The 22815-nt window shown below is 41.8% G+C and overlaps 1 protein-coding gene across 1 annotated transcript; it reads left to right on the top strand.

Annotated features, from left to right (window-relative positions):
• The first annotated feature begins 3743 nt into the window (after window positions 1–3743).
• On the top strand, window positions 3744–21870 carry LOC135515927 (death domain-containing protein CRADD-like). Its single transcript, XM_064939794.1, has 2 exons — window positions 3744–4382; window positions 18088–21870. Exons 1-2 carry the CDS (start codon window positions 4076–4078, stop codon window positions 18381–18383), a joined length of 603 nt encoding a protein of 200 aa, XP_064795866.1. The 5' UTR covers window positions 3744–4075; the 3' UTR covers window positions 18384–21870.
• Window positions 21871–22815: the final 945 nt, after the last annotated feature.

The following is a 22815-nucleotide window of genomic DNA, read 5'->3' as shown; positions in this document are numbered from 1 at the left end:
CAGCTCTGGTCTCTCTGGGTTAGTTGGCTGCATTCCTGCAGCTTCTAAAGCAGGATGGGACATTTAGACTAGGCCAGGGCAGACAATTTGATGCAGAGAATCAGTAATCGTGTCCTGCAGAATATATTTCTTTAAATTAGTGTTCTGTAGTGTTGTCCTGTATAATATGCCCCTTGTTAGCAGCAGATGCAGAATACTGTTGAAAGGTGCAGATTGGAGTAGACTGACTTGAAGCAATTTCCTATGAATCAAATAACTGAGTGCCTCAGTAGGCTATATGTTCAAATTCCACCTGCAGCATTGTTCAGTTTTATGTAGTGTTTGTTGGATCCATCCTTGTGGCTTACCCACTGAGAAAACACACTATGTTTGGGGCACAGCGGCTGCAGCCTGCGTATCTCTGGGCCATCCTAGCTAGTGCTGGTTGTTGAGATCAGGCTGGGTATTAGATTGTATTCTGCTTGTGGAGCAGAATGAGACTTAAATCCCAGTGCCCATGCTTCCACTTTCTATAGGGACTGTTCATTCTGTAGCGGTCGCATGATGCAAAGGCCGGTAGTGTAGGGATGTGTTCTGCTGTACCTGCAGGTTCTCACCTTCCTCAGTCCGGGGAGGCAGGGTAGCCTAGTGGTTAGAGCGTTGGACTAGTAACCGGAAGGTTGCAAGTTCAAATCCCCGAGCTGACAAGGTAAAAATCTGTCGTTCCGCCCCTGAACAGGCAGTTAACCCACTGTTCCTAGGCTGTCATTGAAAATAAGAATTTGTTCTTAACTGACTTGCCTAGTTAAATAAAGGTAAAAAAATTAATTAATTAAAAACAACATTACCCCCCGTAAGTGAGGAGAAAGGTTTGAATTTAGCAGGCTGGAAAACCCACCTGAACACTCAATATGGTCTGATTTTGTGTGCAGATAGTGTATCAGAAAGCATTTTTCTGAGAAATCCACCGGGTCCAAGAACAAACCTTGTTAATGGCCAAGTATTGCTATTGGAGAGGCAGCTTTGGAATATGTCCATATGTGTTGCAATCATAGCTGATTGCTAACCAATTACATCTTAATGATGTGTGTGCTTTGTCTCTTCATGTTATATTCCTCAAGTCACCTGCAAAGCACATCTGTCAACTAATTTTATAATAGATCACTTAGAGGCATAACACTTCCTTCCTTACATGACAGAGGAACAGGTTATAAAACAGGTCTGTTTCACAGAAATGGTCAATTTCACTCCACATTGTTTCCTCCTTTCAAAATCCGAGACAACTGCAGACTTCAACAAACCCTTGTTGTAATGGCTGAAGAGGAAGAGCTACTAAATCAATCAGGACTCAAAAGATAAGACTTGATTGATGACCGGTTGAATAGGAAGAAGATATGGAAGAAGGTTCAAGGCTGTCAATTGTCATATCGACCATGGGTTAGGGTCAGGGTTTCCCCTGCTGAGCTGAAGGGAAGCTACTAGAGCTTATGCCTTAGTGTCGTTGGATGCAAAGCTCTCACTGGGTCACCAGGGTTTTTTTTTCCTCCACTGTAAACATGTTTCTGTCTTACAGTCGCTTTCTGTTATCAATCACTGGTCCAACCTGTTCTGGTATCCGTTATTATTATTGGGATATTTAAAAGGCAAATGCAGCATCCTTGTTCTTGTCATTCATATCCAAATCTACCATGCAAATATGAAGCCTGGTAACAGCCTCAACAGATCAGTTGGGACATGAGAGTCAGAGCTGATCTTATATCGGGACATGGTTCAGTAATGCAGAACTGGGTGCAACTAGACACATTTGAAAGTTTTATATTAATTGTGCAGTTCATCTCCATTATTGTAGTATTATAAACAACCTTAAGCACCAGAGATGCAGAGATGTTCCTTTGTCTCTGTTCGCATTCTCATGTAATTATGTTGGCTTGGCTCTGCAGCCGTATAGGTTTTAGACTGGACACTGTTCTGAGAGTTGCACTGACACAGCACATTGCCACGCGGATGGGACATGAGGTTTCAGATGCAACTGTAATTGAAAATGGCAGGTCAGATTAACATGACAATGATGACATAGAGGCCTGCCTGTCAACATGGGTTTATTTCATTAACTGGTGTCACATGGGATCCCATCAGGGAATTATACTCAAGGCTTCGGCTCCCTCACCTTATACCTCTCAAGCACAACTTACAGTGTTATTAGTTTAATAAGAATGAAAACTGTTTTGTTTTATTGTTGACAAATAAATCCGTCTAAAGCTGTTTATTTACACAGGCAACCCAATTCTGATCTTTTGCCCAATAACTGGTATTTGACCAATCAGATCAGATCTTTTGGGCAAAAGATTAGAATTGAACAGGCAGCCATAAAAGCAACAAATACTTGTAGTTACATCTATTTCCTAATAGATCCAGCAGCAATTTTGTTTTTTAAAACTAGAAGAAAAATGTGGACATTTGTTTGAAATTAATGTAAAAAATAAACAATTCATCTCTGGGGTGCATTGTTTACAAGACAAACATGAGACAGGCTAATTCTGTCACAAACAGAATATTTTTGGAAAGAGTCATCAGAGCAAACGTTCCCCAGTGCAATTGCCAGCCCGTTTACTTCCTCATCAGGGTCACAGCTACAGCTACAAGTCGGAAGTTTACATTCACTTAGATTGGAGTCATTAAAACTCGTTTTTCAACCACTCCACAAATTTCTTGTTAACAAACTATAGTTTTGGTTTTCACAATCTACTTTGTGAATGACACAAGTCATTTTTCTAACAGACAGATTATTTCACTTATAATTCACTATCACAATTCCAGTGGGTCAGAAGTTAACATACACTAAGTTGACTGTGCCTTAAAACAAGCTTGGAAAATTCTAGAAAATGATGTCATGGCTTTAGAAGCTTCTGATAGGCTAATTGACATCATTTGAGTCAATTGGAGGTGTACCTGTGGATGTATTTCAAGGTTAACCTTCAAATTTAGTGCCTCTGCTTGACATTATGGGAAAATTAAAATCAATCAGCCAAGACCTCAGAAAACAATTGTAGACCTCCACAAGTCTGTTTCATCCCTGGGAGCAATTTCCAAGCGCCTGAAGGTACCATGTTCATCTGTACAAACAATACTATGCAAGTATAAACACCATGGGACCACCCAGCCATCATACTACTCAGGAAGGAGATGCGTTCTGTCTCCGAGTGATGAACATTCTTTGGTGTGAAAAGTGCAAAAACCAATCCCGAACAACAGCAAAGGACCTTGTGAAGATACTATAAGAAACCGGTACAAAAGTATCTATTCAGTATCTGTAAATATTCAGGTCCCGTTGGGCCGCAGTGAAGTGAAGTCCTTGTTCTGGGCAAAAGGGCTCAATTTTTGGCAAAGGGGTGGGATTCTAGTAGTAATGGGAGGTAATTTTATCTTGCGCATGGGTCAGTAAAGGAAGAGGTGGAGAGAGAGGATGATGTGTGGAGTAGATTACAGTCTGGTTGTGGATGATAGGGAGACACGAAACAGGCCTGTGTGATGAGTGTTTAGTGGAGGAAATGTAGAGTATGTGTTGCTATTTTGTGAATTGTATGATGTAGATAGTGAGAGATTGTGAAATGGTTAGAGGCTGGACGGGGTTGGGGTTTGAGTGGTGCAGTGGGGGGAGGAAAGTGGTGTCTAGGGCTCTATGTCAGGACAAATTAAGATCATTTTATGTAGTTAGGACGTGACTGGCCTCCCACTCCATTACAATAGGTGGCGATGTATGCGCCTTAAAAGTTGGGTGTGAGCCGCCAACCCAACCCCAAAGAAGAAGTAAGCAGATGCGCGTGCCGAAAATAATTGTAAAACAAGAGGAATGACAGTTGACAAGAATCATGTAATAAGGTTAGTTTTTGTTGACGTTGAGACAACAAGACGTTTGCGTATATGCTGCAGTTAACGTTAGCAGCAAACCAAACGTCACATGAAGGCGACCTAGCTGGCAAGCTAATGTAAAATGGCTAACGTTAGCCAAAAACTAACCCGCCATATTCAATCATATTTAAACGAGATAAATGTTTATAGACATTAGGTACGACTAGCTAGTTATTTCACGACAAATATGGACCCGAGGCACAAAGAAATACTCAGGAAACACCGGCTGGACCTGTCCGACCAAATTTTAATTGAGGACACCATAGTTCACTTCCTGTACCAGGAGAACATTTTAACAGAGAGCCAGGTGGACGAGATTCAGTCCCAAATAAGCAACAAGAAGAAGACGTTGAGACTGCTGGATATCCTTCCCACCCGAGGTCCGCGAGCGTTTGGTACATTTCTGAATTCCCTAGAGGAAGAGTTTACTTGGGTGAGAGACAAGTTACTCCAGGATTTGGAGCAACCCAATGTACCTGTGCAAAGTCCAACAGGTGAGTCTGATGCCAAGTGTTTGACGTCAAACTAACGTTATAGGCTAGATTGTCAGTGGCTCTTCATTTGTACAGTAAAAAGTTCAAACCAGTGCTGGTACTTATTTTTGAGTGTACGTACTGTTTATTTTTGTACTCTGCAATACTTTAGTGCAAATATTCTATAAGACGTGCAGGAACTCGAGCAGTAGAACATGGTTGTAACCATATAAATATAATTACTCTAAAGAATTCATATTAATAATGAACTTTTTACTATACAATAATCTAAAAGTGTATCAAATTAAAGGTCAATTACAAAAAAAATGTAATAAGTCAACTTGATAATATAAAGAACAGAAATGTTCAAATATTTAACCATATAAAGAAAGCAACAATTAGATAGGAGGAAAGGTAGGCCAGCCGATAGAGATTAGTCTTAAAGGCCTGTTTTAAATGCACCAACATGTTGACCAGCCCTGAGATTGTCAGGGAGTTTCAAAGGCATAGTGCGTGGGTGGAAAAGGCTCTTAATTCCAACAATTCTATGGTTCTAACATTTGTTGGCAGTTTTATGCCTATTGCCCTGCAATATATCTGCACAATAACTGCAATATGTCTGCATAGTACACACAAAAAATGTGGCGTTCCTTTGCACAAACATTCCATAACAACACCATTCTGGTTTGGTGTCAACATGGCGTCTTTCTGAAATTCTAACTCTTAAAAACAGAAATCCATTGTATTCTGAGAAACTATACAAAATAGCTTTGGAATTGAATGTCGCTCCAAATCTCATTTCTATCTGTCACATGCTTTATAAACAGTTGAAGGCTAACTAGGGCTGTGACACTAATTGAGGACCATTACTGTTTTAAATAGGCCCACGTTCATTTTAGGAGAAACCCCCAAAAAGTTAAGATTTATTTTCATGTAGATGCATTTGACCTAATAGCAGATTTCACTGATAATTATGAGCAATTATGAGCAATTATTTACCTAAGTTACTCTTTAAAAGTTCTACATCTCCTCTTTCCAACAGTGCTTTGATGCGCAGGGGGGTGTAGAGCGCAATAGGCTATAGCACTATTTTATACAATGCACATTTTCATTGCTTGCTAGTAAGTAAATAAATTGGTATTCTTTTAAGAAAGGTTGGATTCGTCTGCAGTCGGCAAGGTTGTTCTGGGTCTGAGGCCGATAATGTGCTCATGTTGTGTCAAATGGACAATGCGCCAATTCTCTCCAACCTGGCATAGTATAATTTGACACAGAATCTTTTCTTAATTTATAGACTAATCAACGCGGATCAGGCCTGGTCCCGGCCGAATTTCCGCCCTCCTACAAAGTAGAATATTAGCCTAGGCTTATTAGCCTAGGCTATACAGTGTCAGGCCCCCAATGCACTTTTATGAATGCCCATTTTGGTAGCCTACTGTTTGTAAATCAGGCGATTTACTGGTAAATCCCTGCCATTTGGTTACCTTCATTTCTTTTTATGCACGTATTAATTCGTCATTTGCCGTTATTCTCCGAGTGGAAGCATTGTTTGTAGAGTTCACAACCTGCTACGCTTGTGAGAATCAAGTTTGGGTTTATTTCATACCATCAGTTATGTGCTCGACGTGAGCAATGAGCATATATCTGGTTTCTCTGTCCTCTTAATTTTGATGGAGCGTGTGCACCTGAGCATGTATAGAAGTACCTAGCCTGCAAATGTAGGAAGGTGCCCATTGTCTTAACTCACCACCACTAAAAAGTTGGGCTTCTCAGTCTTTAAAAACATGTTTTATTTTTTACAACCATTGAAATTATAATAGTTCCTCACAGTATTTGAAAAATCTTTCTAACACATTCCCCCTTGATAATCATTGTCGCTGATAAATAGGCTATGGTCGTTGACTTGTTTCTATTTGAATGATGGTCAATTTCATCTTTATACTATAGCATAGCTCGTCCCCTTCATATTTTCCTTGTCAACTCATTAGCCTGCTTTCAGAAAGCCTAAGGTAGGCCTCGTTTAAAAAAATATATATATAAAAAAAAGTTTGAAGGAAATTGGTCATATTTGCTCTTGCGTCTGACACATGCTGTTGTCTTTGATTGACGGGTGCTTTTCAGGGGTGTGTATGTGAGTTCACTGATTCTCTCTGTAGGCCTATATGTCCATTCTGAAAGTTTCCTAAAGTAACCTGTCTGGACTCCATCTCTTTAATTTAGGCCTATAGTGGTGCAGCGGTCTAAGGCATTGCATCTCAGTGCTAGAGGCGTCACTACAGACACCCTGGTTTGAATCCTGGCTTTATCACAACTGGCCGTGATTGGGAGTCCCATAGGGCGGCGAACATTTGGCCCAGCGTCGTCTGGGTTTTGCCGGTGTAGGCAGTCATTGTAAGTAAGAATTTGTTCATAACTGACTTTATTTTTTTATTTTTTTTTATTTCACCTTTATTTAACCAGGTAGGCTAGTTGAGAACAAGTTCTCATTTGCAACTGCGACCTGGCCAAGATAAAGCATAGCAGTGTGAACAGACAACAGAGTTACACATGGAGTAAACAATTAACAAGTCAATAACACAGTAGAAAAAAAAGGGGAGTCTATATACATTGTGTGCAAAAGGCATGAGGAGGTAGGCGAATAATTACAATATTGCAGATTAACACTGGAGTGATAAATTATCAGATCAGACTTGCCTAGTTAAATAAAGGTTACATGTAAAAAAAAATGTAAATAGCAATCAAATTCTCCTGTCATGATTTAACCTTGTAAAAAGCTGATTTTCAGTAGCTTAGGCTATATTAGTTCTCTCATTACGACGTCTTCTCTTTGAAGAGCAAATGCCAATGCCATGTCCTTCGAATGACTGCAGCATCAGGGTTTGTGACATTATGCAAATAATTCTGGAAAAGTGGGAGAATCCATCAGACTTGGTTTGAATGAAATAGGACTGTAATAAATAAATTTATATGCTGACAAGGTAGGCAAATCTTTATTGTAGTGTCAATATGAAATGTCGTTTCAATACGAAAATGCGACTTCCTCGCCAATCTGGCATTTCTTAATTTGTTTAATATTTATGCTTAATATCCTGAATCATAATAATGAAGTGTAATGGCTTGTTACAAATAAGGTTTTATTAAGATGCATATCTATGTAAACAAGAGTACAAACAGAATTGTCATCTCCCTTTTTTACCCCCCCTTTTTTACCTTAACCTAAAAATCCAAGACCGTCACAGCCCTAAGACTAACAATGAAGTTCTTAGGCCTACTTACGGGCCCTTCCCAACAATGAGATGTATAAATATAACTATACTGAACAAAAATATAAACACAACATATAAAGTGGTGTTTCAATGTTTCATGAGCTGAAATTAAAGATCCCAAAAATGTTCCATATGCGCAAAAAGCTTATTTCTCTAAAATGTTGTGCACAAATTTGTTTACATCCCATTTCGTGAGCATTTCTCCTTTGCCAAGATAATCCATCCACCTGACAGTTGTGACATATCAAGAAGCTGAATTAACAGCACGATCATTACACCGGTGCACCTTGTGCTGGAGACAGTACAAGACCACTATAAAATGTGCAGTTTTGTCACACACACACAATGCCACAGATGTCGTCTCAAGTTTTGAGTGTGCAATTTGCATGCTGACTGCGGGAATTTCCGCCATAGCTGTTACCAGATAATTGAATGCCCTTTCTCTACCATAAGCTGCCTCCAACCATTGTTTTAGAGAATTTAGCAGTACGTCCAACCGGCCTTACAACCGCAGACCATTGTCCAGTCTTGTGAAATCCATTGCTTGGGGCCTAATGAATTTATTTCAATTGACTAATTTCCTTATATGAACTGTAACTCAGTAAAATTAAATTTTTGCTTGTTGCGTTTTTATATTTTTGTTCAGTAATAAGTAGTAATAAAGTGACAGATAATAAACAGAAGCAGTAGCATATGTGATGAGTCACAAAGTTTAAATCTGCATTGACCTTTTTCGCGCTAACTATTTAGCAGTCTTCTGTCTTGGGGGTAGAGCCTTTCAGGGTCCTGTTGGTTCCAGACTTGATGCATCGGTACTGCTTTCCGTGCGATAGCAGAGAGAAGTCTATGACTTGGGTGGCTGAAGTCTTTGACAATTTTGAGGGGATTCTGACAAAGCCTGGTATAGAGGTGCTGGGTGGCTGGGTGCTCAGCCCCAGTGATGTACTTGGACCATACGCACTACCCTATAGTTCCTTGCGAAAGGATGCCAAGCAGTTGCCATACGAAGCGGTGACGCAAGCGGTGACTCTAGCTCTGTTTTTATTAAATCGATCATGTTTTTCTCTCACATGCAACTTTTTTTGTGAATAAAAAGTCAGACTCATTAGAAAACCAGCCTGGAGGTCACTGGCGTGCGTGTCCTTATCTGAAGGCCACCAATTCAACCAAAACACCATGGTTTCATTCAGTAAAATATTGTTGTTTTTAAACGATGCCTTGTTGGATTCCCCAACTATTCATAATTGATCAATTCTGTTCATGAATATATATTTTTTTAAATCCCGAATTCTATTTCATGGAATTAAAACTACGTGGTTTCCAGTAGCAGCTAGCTACTGCCATTAATGACGTTAGTCGACTGTGTTGTAATGCCTGCAGACTACTCACCCCATCAGTAATGAGGATCAGAGGACTGAGGGCCCCTACTACTTTTTTTGTAGGGCTGGGTGACGTATTAAATTAATTTGTTTTAGTGCGACGTTCCAATTGTATCACAAGAATCTAGGTTAATTTTTTTGAGCGTTCTGTCTCTTTTTGGCTCCTTCTGTGCTGTGTGCACTGTGTACCTTCCCACTCTCACTGACACCAAGCCTCTCCCCCTGCCACTCACAACAAATACGAAGATAACGAATTCCTCTCTCACAACAAGCAGTTTAAACTCGCTTTTTGCATTTGAGGTTTGGTCCAACAGTATCGGTGATATCGACACCGAAACTCTCAGACATTATTTGACTGTAATAGATAATGATACCCTTTTTATGTCTCAACTACCAAAATGTAGAACAGAGCAGACCCTACTAAAATGAGAGTATCAATTGAGAGAGTCTTAATTTTTATTATAATGCCTGCTACAAGAAATTATTAGTGGATGTGCATGGTTCTGGTAAAATTTGTTACAAAATGTGCGTTTTTATGAAAGCCTGAAAAAGAAGCAGGTTATAAGCAGGTTATTAGGTATACTTTCACAAGCACTGAATTGATTTGATTATTCCTGACAGCTTGAAATAGTGTATTGATCTTTTAATTGTGCAACAAAGCTTATTTAGCCAGAACATTTACAAAATCAACATACATATACGACATGTAAAAATGGAGATGTTTTTTTGGGCCATTTCGCCCATCTATACTTTTGTATGAATTTTGTGGACAAAACCTAACTATCTTTGGCAGATACTAAACATTTAGACATTTCAACATGTGATGTAGAACACTTGTAGGCATAAGCATATACAGTGTAACTGGAAGCCTTAATATTTATTTTGAATCTACAGTCTACCGATGTAAAGGAAAGGGGAAATGGCGAGGGGAGAAGTCTGTTTTTAGGACTGTCTAGGTTGTGAGTGTGTCGAGTCTCAAAGGCCTGGTTTCCCTGACAGCTGTTTTCATTCGCAGCACTGAGGTCAGGCACACACTGCATCCTCCTTTCTAGGAAAAATATTTAATCAAAGCCATTTGTCTGTTCTCCATTTCGCTCTCTCGCCCTCCTGTGCTGGACCCCCCCCACTGTACAGATTGTAATAAATGGATGTGGGGGGATGGACGAGGATGGTGAAAAGAATCTGCTCTCACATTTCCTAGCGCAAGCAGCGTAGAGAACTGAGTGCGAGAAGAGTGTTTCAGGTGGAGGAGAGGACGAGAGCCTTCACTTTCTAAAGGCTTTTATTCTACTTGATTGAACACAGTGGGGAGAGTCTGGCGGTCTGAAAAGGATCATTTAGCCTTGAAAAGGATTTCATGTGTTCTTTTATACAGGCCTCTCACTGAATCATTTGGCTTAACTCACAAATGTATGGATGTGCTTTGTGATTTTTATCCCCTGCTTCCCCCACTCCTGTTATGATGACATTGGTGGGTTGCCTTGGAAACCATGTGATGGTATTATCTGTTTTTCAATAACCCTTACCTCGTCCCTGCTTCACTCGCTGCCCAGTACACACACACACACACACACACGGGTGTCTTAAATAAGTGTTATTGCCACCACTGTATTTGTTTGGAACATATGCTGTCACTCCCTGCTCCTCCGCTCATGCAGATTGACACAGAAAACATGCATCTCTCAATCAGTTTACAGGTTACCATGGTTTCTGGTCTCCACCAGTAAGGGATTCCTGTCAGCACCTGATTGGATAGATGCTGGTACAATATGTCCTCTCAACATGAACACAGCTGTTTTAAATTACAATCTAGGCCTCATTTAATTTAGCCTAGGCATGAACATTTTAATTAGGCCTAATAAACAAAGTCAAGAAATTATAAAACCGGCAATCGAATTAGTTCAGACTAACTGGTTCATTGAGAGAACACTTGTTTTACGACGCTCCTGTGAAATGAGGCCCATGCCATGCATTTATGCAAGCACTTGTTTCCAAAGCTCATTCTCTTTTTACAGTGCTTCTGGATGATGATAGATGTAATGATTATTATAATTTTAAATATCGTGGTAAAATACTCATGTCATGTGTGATATTCACCGAGTATACAAAACATGCTCTTTCCATGACATAGGCAGACCAAGAGAATCCAAGTGAAAGCTATGATCTCTTATTGATGTCACTTGTTAAATCCACTTCGAATCATTGTAGATGAAGGGGAGACTGGTTAAAGAAGGATTTTTAAGTCTCGATAATTGGGACATAGATTGTGTGTGCCATTCAGAGGGTAAATGGGCAAGACAAAAGATTGATGTGCTTTTGAATGAGGTATGGTACGCTGTTGGATATTTCACGCTCAACAGTTTACCATGTGTATCAAGAACGGTCCACCACTAGCCAACTTGACACAACTGTGGGGAGCATTGGAGTCAAAATGGGCCAGCATCCCCTTGGAACACCTTGGTCCCTAGTGTTTGGTATACTCTGTGTACGTGGCTTAATGATAACTGTTTTCTAATGTCGGCTGCCTAGTAATTGCAACTCTCCGACGTGAATAGTTGGCAACAATGTTTTGTTACCAAGTGCTACTGAATAAGCTCCACTGGAGTGCACCGATTGCGCATGACGCACGTCATTATTCTAGTCTCAATACATATACTTGACACGCGGGCGGCATTTGATGATTTTGCCTAGGGCGGCAGCAGAACTGCTAGGATAGGGCAGGCCAAACACAATTTGCCTCAAATTTACTTGCGTTTGTGCCAAACCTTGTCCTGCTCAAAGTGAGCTGCTGCAGTTGGTAAGACAACACTGTCCAACTCCTTGGAGCAGCTTGTGATGTGCATCAGCCTTGTTACTCTGTCCTCAGAATGCGCCTTCTTGAGGTAATCTTTACTTTTTTTTTTGAGAAAGAATCCCCTCGGCGGGTATACTGGAAACAGGGATAATCAACACATTCACAAATTGTTATCCACTTAGCAGAAGTCCCTTATGAGGACCTTGTGTCTTTTTTGCCTGAGTAAAAATAGAAGCACACACTCTCGACACTAATTTCCAAGAAGCTTGAGGATTTTATTAGTATATTTGCCTGTGAAGTTGGGGTAAATGGACTGGTATTTCAAACAATGAATGAAAAGCATTATTTTGTAATGGATTTTTCGTCTTGTCCCGGACAATTTGGCCGGCAACATTATCGGCTTTTCATTTATTTATTTTTATCGGCCAAACGCCAGCATTTACCGGCTAACGGAAACCTTGCCGCCTACCCCTATCATGTACAGGAGGCTATAGCTGAAATGGGAGCAGATTTGACTGAAACGTTTCTTCTCACACGGTTACAAAGTCATCTGTTGCCATGATGATCAGATATGACCGTCAGGAACATTATCTAATCTAGATGGTCCATTTTATTTTATCTCCTGTGCGGTTGAAAACATGTTAATATCATACACCGATTTATCAAGACGACAACTTAGTGGTACAACCCTGGCCAGCAAACAGATTGTAGTGTGTTCGTAGAAGGAGCTTATCTATTTGTCATGTTTAGAGCATTGTAAAGTGAGAGTAAAAAATATGTTCTTGCTAAGTCGTAGCTTGTTCTTAAAAGGACCGTATCTAGGTTATTTGGCACGTTTAGCCAGGGCATAATTAAGTGAGTTTTTTTAAACTGTATTCTTCATTGCAGCTTGTTCTTAAGTGTATTTATTTGTCTCATGGAGGGGATAGTGTGAGTTAAAGCTGTAAACTTGTAAGGCATTGTATAGTGAGTTAACACTGAGGCCGTAGTCTGAGGCTTCCCTGACTGGGAGTAGAGGTGCGGCTGTGTCCTGATAAAGAGCAGTAAATTCATGCTGGTACAGACCGAGAGGGAGAGTGCCGTGTGCTGCTGCCTTGTTTTCCTTGTCCGTGCGTTGCCAAGGGTAGTGCCTGCCGTCTGCTTTCCAGGAATCTTGGCAGGAGGAGTCTTCCCGCTCGAACGGTGAAGCATTCGAGTCAGAGGCTGGCTGCTCTGCTCACAGGTAGCCAGGCGACCAATCGCACGGCCAGGACTGGGGCTGTGACGGTCATGACATTTTTGTCAGACGGTTATTGTCCTGCAAAAGACTTCCTATCTCGAGGTTAATGGACCGTTAGTTAACATAAACAGGTTTAGTGTTGCCAGGCCTCTATTCATAAAAGCTGCCTTTGGTACACCTACTTTTTTTTTAAGTCACCGTCACAATAAATCCATTAGTTTAGTCGGGTCTAAAGAGAAATGATGTAATGAAGAAAATGTGTTTCAGGTGAACAGAAAGAGTTGACTTAAAAAGGGATGATATTTTTCCCATTACGGAGCGAGTGCGCGTATTAAGTGGCTGTGGGGCGGATAGGAGCGTTTGGCCAGTAACCGAAAGGTTGTTTGATCGAATTGACGAGCTGACAAGGTAAAAATCTGTCCTTCCACTGTTCCCTGGGTTACGATGATGTTGATTTTTAAGGCTGCTCCCCTGCGCCTCTGTGATTCAGAGGGGTTGGGTTAAATGCAGAAGATGTATTTCCGTTGAATGCTTTCAGTTGTACAACTGACTAGGTATCACCCTTTCCCTGTGTTGAGTGTGAAAGTGATCATTTGGCCTCCTGAGTGGCGCAGGGGTCTAAGGCACAGCATCGCAGTGTTTGAGGCGTCACTACAGACCCATGTTCGATCCCGGGCTGTGTCGCAGCAGGCTGTGACCGGGAGACACAGTTGGCCCATCGTCATCTGGGTTAGGGGAGGGTTTTGACAGCCGGGAGGTCTTTGTCCCATCACTCTAGTGACTCCTGTGTTGGGCCGGGCGCATGCACGCTGACACTGTTGCCAGTTGTACGGTGTCATCTGTATGCACTCAAATAGTAAATGGAGGCTCTGCTCTTTCCGACTGGACCATTTTGTAGGCTTCAGTTTTATAGCAGAGCATGTGAGCAGCTGAGAAATATAAAACATTTATTTCACTCCGCGCACCAACCACTGTTTGAGGAGCATGCTCTCGCTGCCCAACTGGTGAAATTCCACCCAAACTCTGTACGTCATGGGCTCTCCAACCTTGTTCCTGCAGCTACCCAGTTCTTAAATCTGTTCGGGAACATCAATAGTAAGATGTTTTCGCAGCGAAACATACTGCGGTGCTCAAGAAAGGAATAAAGGAGAGAGGAGGAGATGTAAATGCATGGTGGTGAGAGATTCTGTTTAGCTGAAGATAATGTCACTCAATGAATTATGGAAATGTCACTGCGGTCATGATGACTCATGACTGCCAGTGTGGCGGTGATACGGTCACCACAACAGCCCTAGCCAGGACCAGTTTAAATGTTTTATTAAGAATGTTGTTGTTTTTTTACATTATTGTGGAGGCTACGTTTAAGTGCAGTTGGTACAAGCATATAGTACATTGTGCTGAATTGTTTTAAGAAGCTGCTTGTACGGCCAGAGCAAGTTTAAATGGCCAACTGTGCCCAACTGGCTTCAATGAAGTCATTTTAAGTACTTGAGTTAAACATTTTTACAAAGGCAGAAACAAACATTTGTGTTCCGACAAGACACCAGAGTCTCATGAGGACACAAACTTTCCTGGAAAAAGCCCTCGGCGCAAGAGGAGAAAAATCATGATTATTTTAGGCCTCCACACCCACACACACACACACACACACACACACATTACTCCCACTCACTTTGTCTCTGTCGGTCTCTTTAGCCATGAACAAGGTAGTTTGGCGAGAGTCCTGTACCTTTTTTGGATTGTTTTCTTTGCCTACTCAGGGTTTGGGTTCAGGCTTTTAGTCATCGTTCATCCCTTCGTTATTACATTGCAGTGTAAGCGCTAATAACTGAGATAAAAGTGGAATTGAACAGAAATTAATGGAACTGTTGGAACTTAGATGAATGGATCTGAATGAGTTGGTTATTAAAATATGGAAGCAGCATGGTGATGTTGGTTTCTTCTTTCGGGTTTTGCTATTTAGAATAAACTAGGCATCGCTACACAGCCTTTACCTACCGGGACAACTGTCCAATGGCCTCATATACCCTTCTAAATACTCTTATTTCAGTGACATGTCAGCATGCCCTGCCCCCTCATCAGTGTGAGAGAAGGTTAGATTGACGCCTGCTTTTCTCAAAGAGGCAATTCCTAGTAAAGTATTCAGTTTCCTCAGTTTATCTTGTCTCCCACAGCTCCTTATTTGGTTACGATCGCTCGACCCCCACTCTTTCGCTCGACCCCCACTCTTTCGCTCGACCCCCACTCTCTTTCGCTCGCCCCCTCCCCCACTCTCTCCAGTGAAGGCCTATTTGTCAAAAGCTCCCAGAATCTTAACTATTAGCCTATGCACCTTTCAGAAAATGGGTTTTTCAAGGAAAAAGGAGTTGTTTACTCTCACACAGCCCTGTCCCAGTGTGCCCTCCCTCTGCGTTTCTGAGTGTGTCCCCTTTGTTAGCGAACAGATGAAGGCCTGGCTTGGTTGGGCCGAACCGTTCTTGGCATGCGTTAGGGAACATGATGTACTTCAGAGTCCTACTGCCTCCTCTGTGGGGGGTTTATTTATGACACTGTTTCTGGGAGTTGTTACCCAGGTTTGAGTTGCTTTGCTAGTGTGTCAGCTGCTAGCTATCCCATAATGGGTCTTGTTCAATAGTAAGAAATGTTGACCAATGAAAGATCTTTGAAAAAGAAAGTGGCTCACACACTATCAGCTGCCATGCATTCATAAATTAATGAGCTATGTCACGGGAGCATTAGAGCGCCTACTCTCATTAACTTTGAATCAGTGAACGTCAGTGTCATGTTTGGCAGTTCTCTGTCAGCGACTCGTTTGGGAACTCGACACATGACCTTTTGGACCCAGAACTCCCTCCTCCAGCTTATAGGAGTTAGACTCTCACAATTACTCCCCCCGCCCCTCACGTCTCTCAGTATTAGCTCAAACTGTTTTTTTTAATAAGCTCAAACTGTTTTTTCTCTCAGTATGTTGGATTCCCAAAGCAGATGATGGCGGGGGGGGGGGGCCCTCATCGCGCCTCAGTGAGTTCAAAACTGCCACTTAATTGGATGCCAACCATTAGCTCTCCAGACGTGTGTAAACACGCGCTGGGCTGTGTGTGTGTGGGGAATTTTCTCATTAATATTGACACAATGCTTATTTATGTTTTCCTTTAGTGCAATACACATGATGTCCAGTGTTTTATTTGAGACACTCATTTGTGTAGTAGTTGGTCACTAGACTTGATACTGAATGTTATGTATTGTTCATGTCTGTTGATAGTGATTGACGCCAGACTGGCGGTACAAGGACCAAGGACACTGATTGTTATTATATTCTGGGGCAGTGTGATTCTGTAGCAGCTGATGTTGTGACTTCCTACAAGCCTCTCAGCGGGTTTTTAAAGAACATTTGGTGGAGTGAGACGAGAATATAAGGGGCCTGCTTCTGTGCTGGAGGTGTCTCCCTGTTGCAACTTGTATTAAACCACATTGATTTACTTTGTTACTACTTTAGTTCACCTGGAACATCCCTATTACGTGTGTGTGTGTACATGCGTAATCTGTGAGTTGGGCAGGGTTATGAAATCCTTTGTCTTGTATGGGGGCTCGGAGTGCAGTAACACAGGCTGACACAGTGATCTCTTTTGTCTGAGGTTTCAAGAGAGCAACTGGCACTATCAGCACCGAGTGGAGGGAGAGGGATGAGAGTGAAAGATTACCTTAAACTAGAGCGGGAGGCACAGAGGATAGATTGAATTGTGGAAGGGAAGGAGAGAGCGAGGCAGAGGGACTAGCGGGAATTGAGGATATAGGCCTAAGCAGGGAGGAGAGACCACTGTTAGGCCATTTGATCACCATACTGCCCCCGAACTCACGGACCGTACACCTCCTTATACCGTCTCATAACAGCCCCACATCCATCTGTGTCCTTGGTTCCACCATACCTACTGAACTGAATGTGGCTGGACCTTGACCTGCTCTATACATACAATGCATGATATACAGCTGTCCCCAAAGCATGTCTGTTTACCATGCAAACCCTGTCACCTCCATGTGTGCGCCCTTTTTGATACCCTCTCCAAGGACAGTTGTTCTACTACCCTCAGCCCCTTACCGGCTGGGCAAGAAGACTATCCTATTTGTGACAAACAACTGACTGTATTTTGAGGCGAGGCGACTGCGGCACTTAAGCCACATCTACGATATCCCATTCCCTTCAGCCAGAGGGGGGGGCGAGATTGGTAATGGATATTCAAAACCGTTCTTTCCAAGCTTGGTTTCCATCCAATTGACGACAGTTTCATGCAAATATTCAAAAATCTGCATAAACCAATGTTTTTTTTCCGTACTTTATTCGCATAAAGGTTGGATGGAAATTTTGTGATAGATGGATATTGTGGAGAGAAGATTGGTGTTGAAAGAAGAGGGAGAAAGACATTTAAAAGGGGGGAGGGGTGTGTAGCCTAGGTCTACGAACTGGAGGAAAAAATATACTTGAAAACCTGCCTGCTCTGTTCTCCATCTCCCCACTCTCAGCCAGGGGACGGTGACCTGGTATTTGATGTGGTTTTGGTCTGACTCTATTATAAAAAGTGGTTTCCAGGAACAGTGTTCCTGGTCTGCCCACCTCTGTTATGCAACATGTTCAGATAAAAAAAAAAAAAAAAAAACACCACAAGATCTCACTATCGCTCCCTCTCTCCTAAACGGGGGTCATTATCAGACAAGCTGATTTTGAAAACATGCAGGCCTACACGCACTCCTAAACACGCCTTTTCTTTCGACCCTGAAAAGTAAACAAACACGATGGCATTGTGACGTTCACTCTCTGTGGAAGTATTTTTCCTCCTCCTTTCATGTCCAATAAATGGACACGGATTTACATAACATCTAATCTTATTTTCACAACATTGTTGTAGCATTACATCACAATGAATCAGCAACATGTTTTTCTTAAATGGATATTGATAATCTCTCTCTCTCTCTTCACCTTTTCCTTACTCCACCTCTCTTCCTCCCATCTCTTTTCTCTGCATTTCCCTCTTTCCATGCATACCCACCACCTTTCCCTCCTTCCCTTCCAAAGATGAGTGGAACATTCCAGAGGTGAAGCTCCGAGAGGTCCCGTCCGACAGACAGTTGTCCCGGCTGGCATCCCGTATCGGGTCGGAGTGGGAGTCGGTTCTCCTCGACCTGGGCCTATCCACGGGGGCGCTGTACCGTTGCCGTGCCGACCATCCTCTGAGCTTGCACGGGCAGGTGCTAGCAGGGCTGATCCAGTGGAGGCAGAGCCAGGGGAGGAGTGCTACAGTCCACAGGCTCCTCCAGAGCCTGCAGGCCACTGACGTCCACCCCTCTACCCTGGACGAGGTGTTCCAGTGAGGGGAGCGGACACTGGATCGTGGGTGAAATGCTGAATGGATGACAGTCGTTAGCTCAGCCAGACCAGAGTTTCCGTTAGGAAAATGTAACCAGCAACATTTTTTTTTACCAGACATTTGTGTAATCTGCCGATCCCGTGTGCATTGGGTGTGTAACCTGATTAGTGTCCACCCACGGTGCTCACAATGACGACTCACATTTAGATTATGGTAATTCATAGTAACAGAATATGAAAAGTCGAGGATGCAACGGTAAAGCTAGAATAACTGTCTATAGTTTACTTTTCCTCAGCCAGCTAGACAAGTAACTAACAGCAGAATCACTAGCCTGTCAATCTACTATCCCCCATAGTACAAAAGTTTACCCGTTCTATTGGTCAACTTGAAAAATTCTATTCCAAACCGACTCCAGGACAGTCGTGGGACGATGGAGCCTAAATTCATACATCCAGTAGGCTTCGGCTACATGAAATAAAAACATTAAAAAGCAATGAGTCTGACGCAACAGAACGTTTAGTTTAAAATGTTAATAAACTATTTATTCACCTAAGCGAAGGCAGTAGGCTACTCACAAATGTTGTTCCATAATGCAATTAGCGGGAAAACGCAGTTGTCAAAAGGCCACCACACACTTGAGAGGTTTCATGTGACGGAGATGAAAATGTCCATTAGAAATTTAGAGATCTAATTGGCTACTTTCCAGAAAGGTAAGACATGCCTCATGTATTAAAAGGAAATGCATAGCCTACTGCCTCCAGCTCATTGCAAAGTGGTGTGTGACCCAACAGCAGCTCTCATTCTTTGACAGATTATCTTCTCAAAAGCTCTATGCTGTACGGGTATGATAAATAAGATGCATAACAAATATACTGTAGCCTACACATTTGCCAATTTAATTCCACTAAATGATGTAAAATAACCTAATAGAATGATAAATATGACCAGTCAAATGTATTTCCATCAATGAAGAGGCTAAAAGGCATTATTTCGCAATATATATTATATATTTTTCTTTTCCAGGACAATTGGCCAGGGCCAATGTTTTATTTATCAACAAAAAAATATAGGCCAAAAGCCGTCCATTACCGGCTAACGGAAACCCTGAGCGCAATGCATCATTGGCCAGGCCCTGTTTTGTGTGTTTTGAAATGGAGAAATTTTAAGATGAATAAAGTTAATATTCAGAAAAGAGTAATTAACACAATGCTGAGCATATTTCTGTTTTCTCGTTCTGTAATACACGTGATTTACAGTGTTTTTATTTGGAGAACCTCTTTCTGGTTGATGGTCTGTGTTATGAATTGTTCTCGTATCTGTTGATCTTCATAGTGATTGACGCCAGGCTGGAGGACAGAGGACACTGATTTGTTACTGTAAGATTAGAATAAGCCGATTTCGAAAACACAGGCCTACACACACTCCTGGAAACTCAGTGACTCAGACCCTGAAAAGTCAACAAACACGACGTTGCGTCATTCACTCTGTGGAAAACAAATTCTCTGATAGTATTTTTTTTCTTCTTTCATGTCCATTAAGTGGACCATGGAATTACGTAACATCTAGTCTTATTTTCACAACATATTGTTGTAACATTACATCACAATGAATCAGCGACATTTATGGCCAGTAACAATAGTTGAGCACCGCTGCACTCGGTTTTTAGAAAAGCGAAATGCCTCAACAAGGTCAAGGCTGCATGCCCAACAAGACCTCTCCAGGATTTTTCCACTTCTTATTTTATTTTTTAAGTGGAGCTGAAATTAGAGTTTGTACATGAACTATATTCTTGTACTTTTTGCCTATGATTTGCCTTGAAAAAGCATTCTCTATTTGGCCACCTATTTTGTTTAAAGGTGGAACTGGAACAGGTTCTTTTCTCTTCAAATGGCATTACAATGATTGTATTTTTCTGTGATTGCCTCTTATTTAGTGCTTTATTGGTCTTGATGTCAGGTTGGCGTTTCTTCATGTAGGGCTATTTTACAAAATGTTTCCTTTCCAAATGTTTACAGTTGTAAAAACACAAGCCATACTGTTTCATCTGCATGTGTCTTGCTGTTCATGACCACAAGGTTAATGCCAAACAAATTCTCTTAACTACTCTAAGTAAATGTAAGAACATTTTAAGAACCTGCTCTTCTCTGACATGCACGACGTGTGAGTTCTGTCTGCACCTCAGCCAATGCTAGTATAATTGTTATTAGGATTAATTTTAAGGTAATTCATAGCACAGCCACATGCACAAAGTGAGTGTCAGTTACAGTTGACTTTTTTTTTTTCTTTTTTTTTGTGAATGAAAAGCCACGGTGTTCCTGGGAAGCTTTGAAGTACAACTAGGTGACTCTCATACGTACACACCTCGCTGCAGGGATTTTTACACATCTGTTTTTGTGGATTGACTGGGTTGCCCCAGAAACGCCGAGCCAGGGAAACTAGGCTAGCACAGGTAGGGTGCAGTGACTGCAGCTTGGCAGCAGTCCAATCAAACTGGATGTACTCTGTGACTTTTTACTTAACACTAGTCACTGGGCAAGGCTAGAGGGGGAGAGGAAAGTCTACCTACCCCTGCCTTTGTATTTATTAGGCATCAGACTGAAAGTGGGAGGGACTACCTCCCCTGAACTTGTCCAATAATAAATACTTGTTTTTTGGTGTGCCCTAATGACTACAACCCAGTTGTGTGGCAGTCCTTCTCTTTGAGATATCTACATCACCATCCCTTTCTCTTTCACAGTCTCCGCTATCTGTTGGTATGGTTGGTGAGTGGTGGCTTTGGAGGAAAAGGTCAGAGACCCCTCTCAGCCTGTCCGCTGTCACCATCACGACCCCCTGAGAGGATCACAGGCCGTGAACCACATGGCCTGAGCGTAAATCCCTCTCCTGGTTGGTTGAGACAAAGCCACGGTGACCTTCCAGGCCAGGGATCAACTGTGTCTAAGACATTCCCGGATGCTCTTTGGAACGCTGCACGCTGACATCACTCCAGCCAAGCATTTTGCCTTTGACTTTTTTCGTCAGTTTAGACTGAACAGGAGGAGGGATGTTGGGTAACTCTCTGCGGGGGAGTTGTTAGATGGGAGTGTTGAATAATGGAAGATGTTTTGGCTGCTGTTGTCACAAAGCAGCATGAGCATGTTACTACAATTTTGTCTATAGTGCCTTTGTGAGGAGTGTTGTGGCCCATACAGTATGTGAAAGGTACTGTAAAAAAAAAATTGCTCCCCCCTCAGAGTACATTTTAACATAGTACCATCATAAATAACAATTGTAGCAACCCTGAGTTTATAATTGTGGATATCGACTTTACCATTTCAGCATGTTTTTTTTTAGACTGTTGATGCCACACTGGGCTAACGGAACAGAAGGTTGAGGGATCGCCGATCACCACGGACTTGCTCACTCTCTCCCTGCCTGTATCATTACATTACATCAGAGCCAGCTGCAGACAACCATGGGCTATATTTATATAATAAATAAAACACATTTTCCACCAGCAGGTTTATGTGCCAATGCACCACACAACCAATAAGCAATACATACCAATTACTGACTTTGAACTTTCATTATGGTTTGCGGTTTCAACATCACAATCAAGTATGTCAATCCCACAATTGAGTACAGTGGGGCAAAAAAGTATTTAGTCAGCCACCAATTGTGCAAGTTCTCCCACTTAAAAAGATGAGGCCTGTAATTTTCATCATAGGTACACTTCAACTATGACAGACAAAATGAGAGAGAAAAATCCAGAAAATCACATTGTAGGATATTTTTAATGAATTTATTTGCAAATTATGGTGGAAAATAAGTCAACGAAAGTTTCTCAATACTTTGTTATATACCCTTTGTTGGCAATGACAGAGGTCAAACGTTTTCTCTAAGTCTTCACAAGGTTTTCACACCCTTGCTGGTATTTTGGCCCATTCCTCCATGCAGATCTCCTCTAGAGCAGTGATGTTTTGGGGCTGACTTTCAACTCCCTCCACAGATTTTCTATGGGGTTGAGATCTGGAGACTGATTTCCTAATAATTGCTCCCACAGTTGATTTCTTCAAACCAAGCTGCTTACCTATTGTAGATTCAGTCTTCCCAGCCTGGTGCAGGTCTACAATTTTGTTTCTGGTGTCCTTTGACAGCTCTTTGGTCTTGGCCATAGTGGAGTTTGGAGTGTGACTGTTTGAGGTTGTGGACAGGTGTCTTTTATACTGATAACAAGTTCAAACAGGTGCCATTAATGCAGGTAATGAGTGGAGGACAGAGGAGCCTCTTAAAGAAGAAGTTACAGGTCTGTGAGAGCCAAAATCTTGCTTGTTTGTAGGTGACCAAATACTTATTTTCCACCATAATTTGCCAATAAATTCATTAAAAATCCTACAATGTGATTTTCTGGAGAGAAAAAAAAATCTAATTTTGTCTGTCATAGTTGAAGTGTACCT

This window comes from Oncorhynchus masou, chromosome 27 (assembly GCF_036934945.1).
Source record: "Oncorhynchus masou masou isolate Uvic2021 chromosome 27, UVic_Omas_1.1, whole genome shotgun sequence".
Taxonomy (NCBI): domain Eukaryota; kingdom Metazoa; phylum Chordata; class Actinopteri; order Salmoniformes; family Salmonidae; genus Oncorhynchus; species Oncorhynchus masou.
The sequence above is the reverse complement of the archived record's forward strand: the minus strand, read 5'-3'. Positions and strand labels throughout refer to the sequence as shown.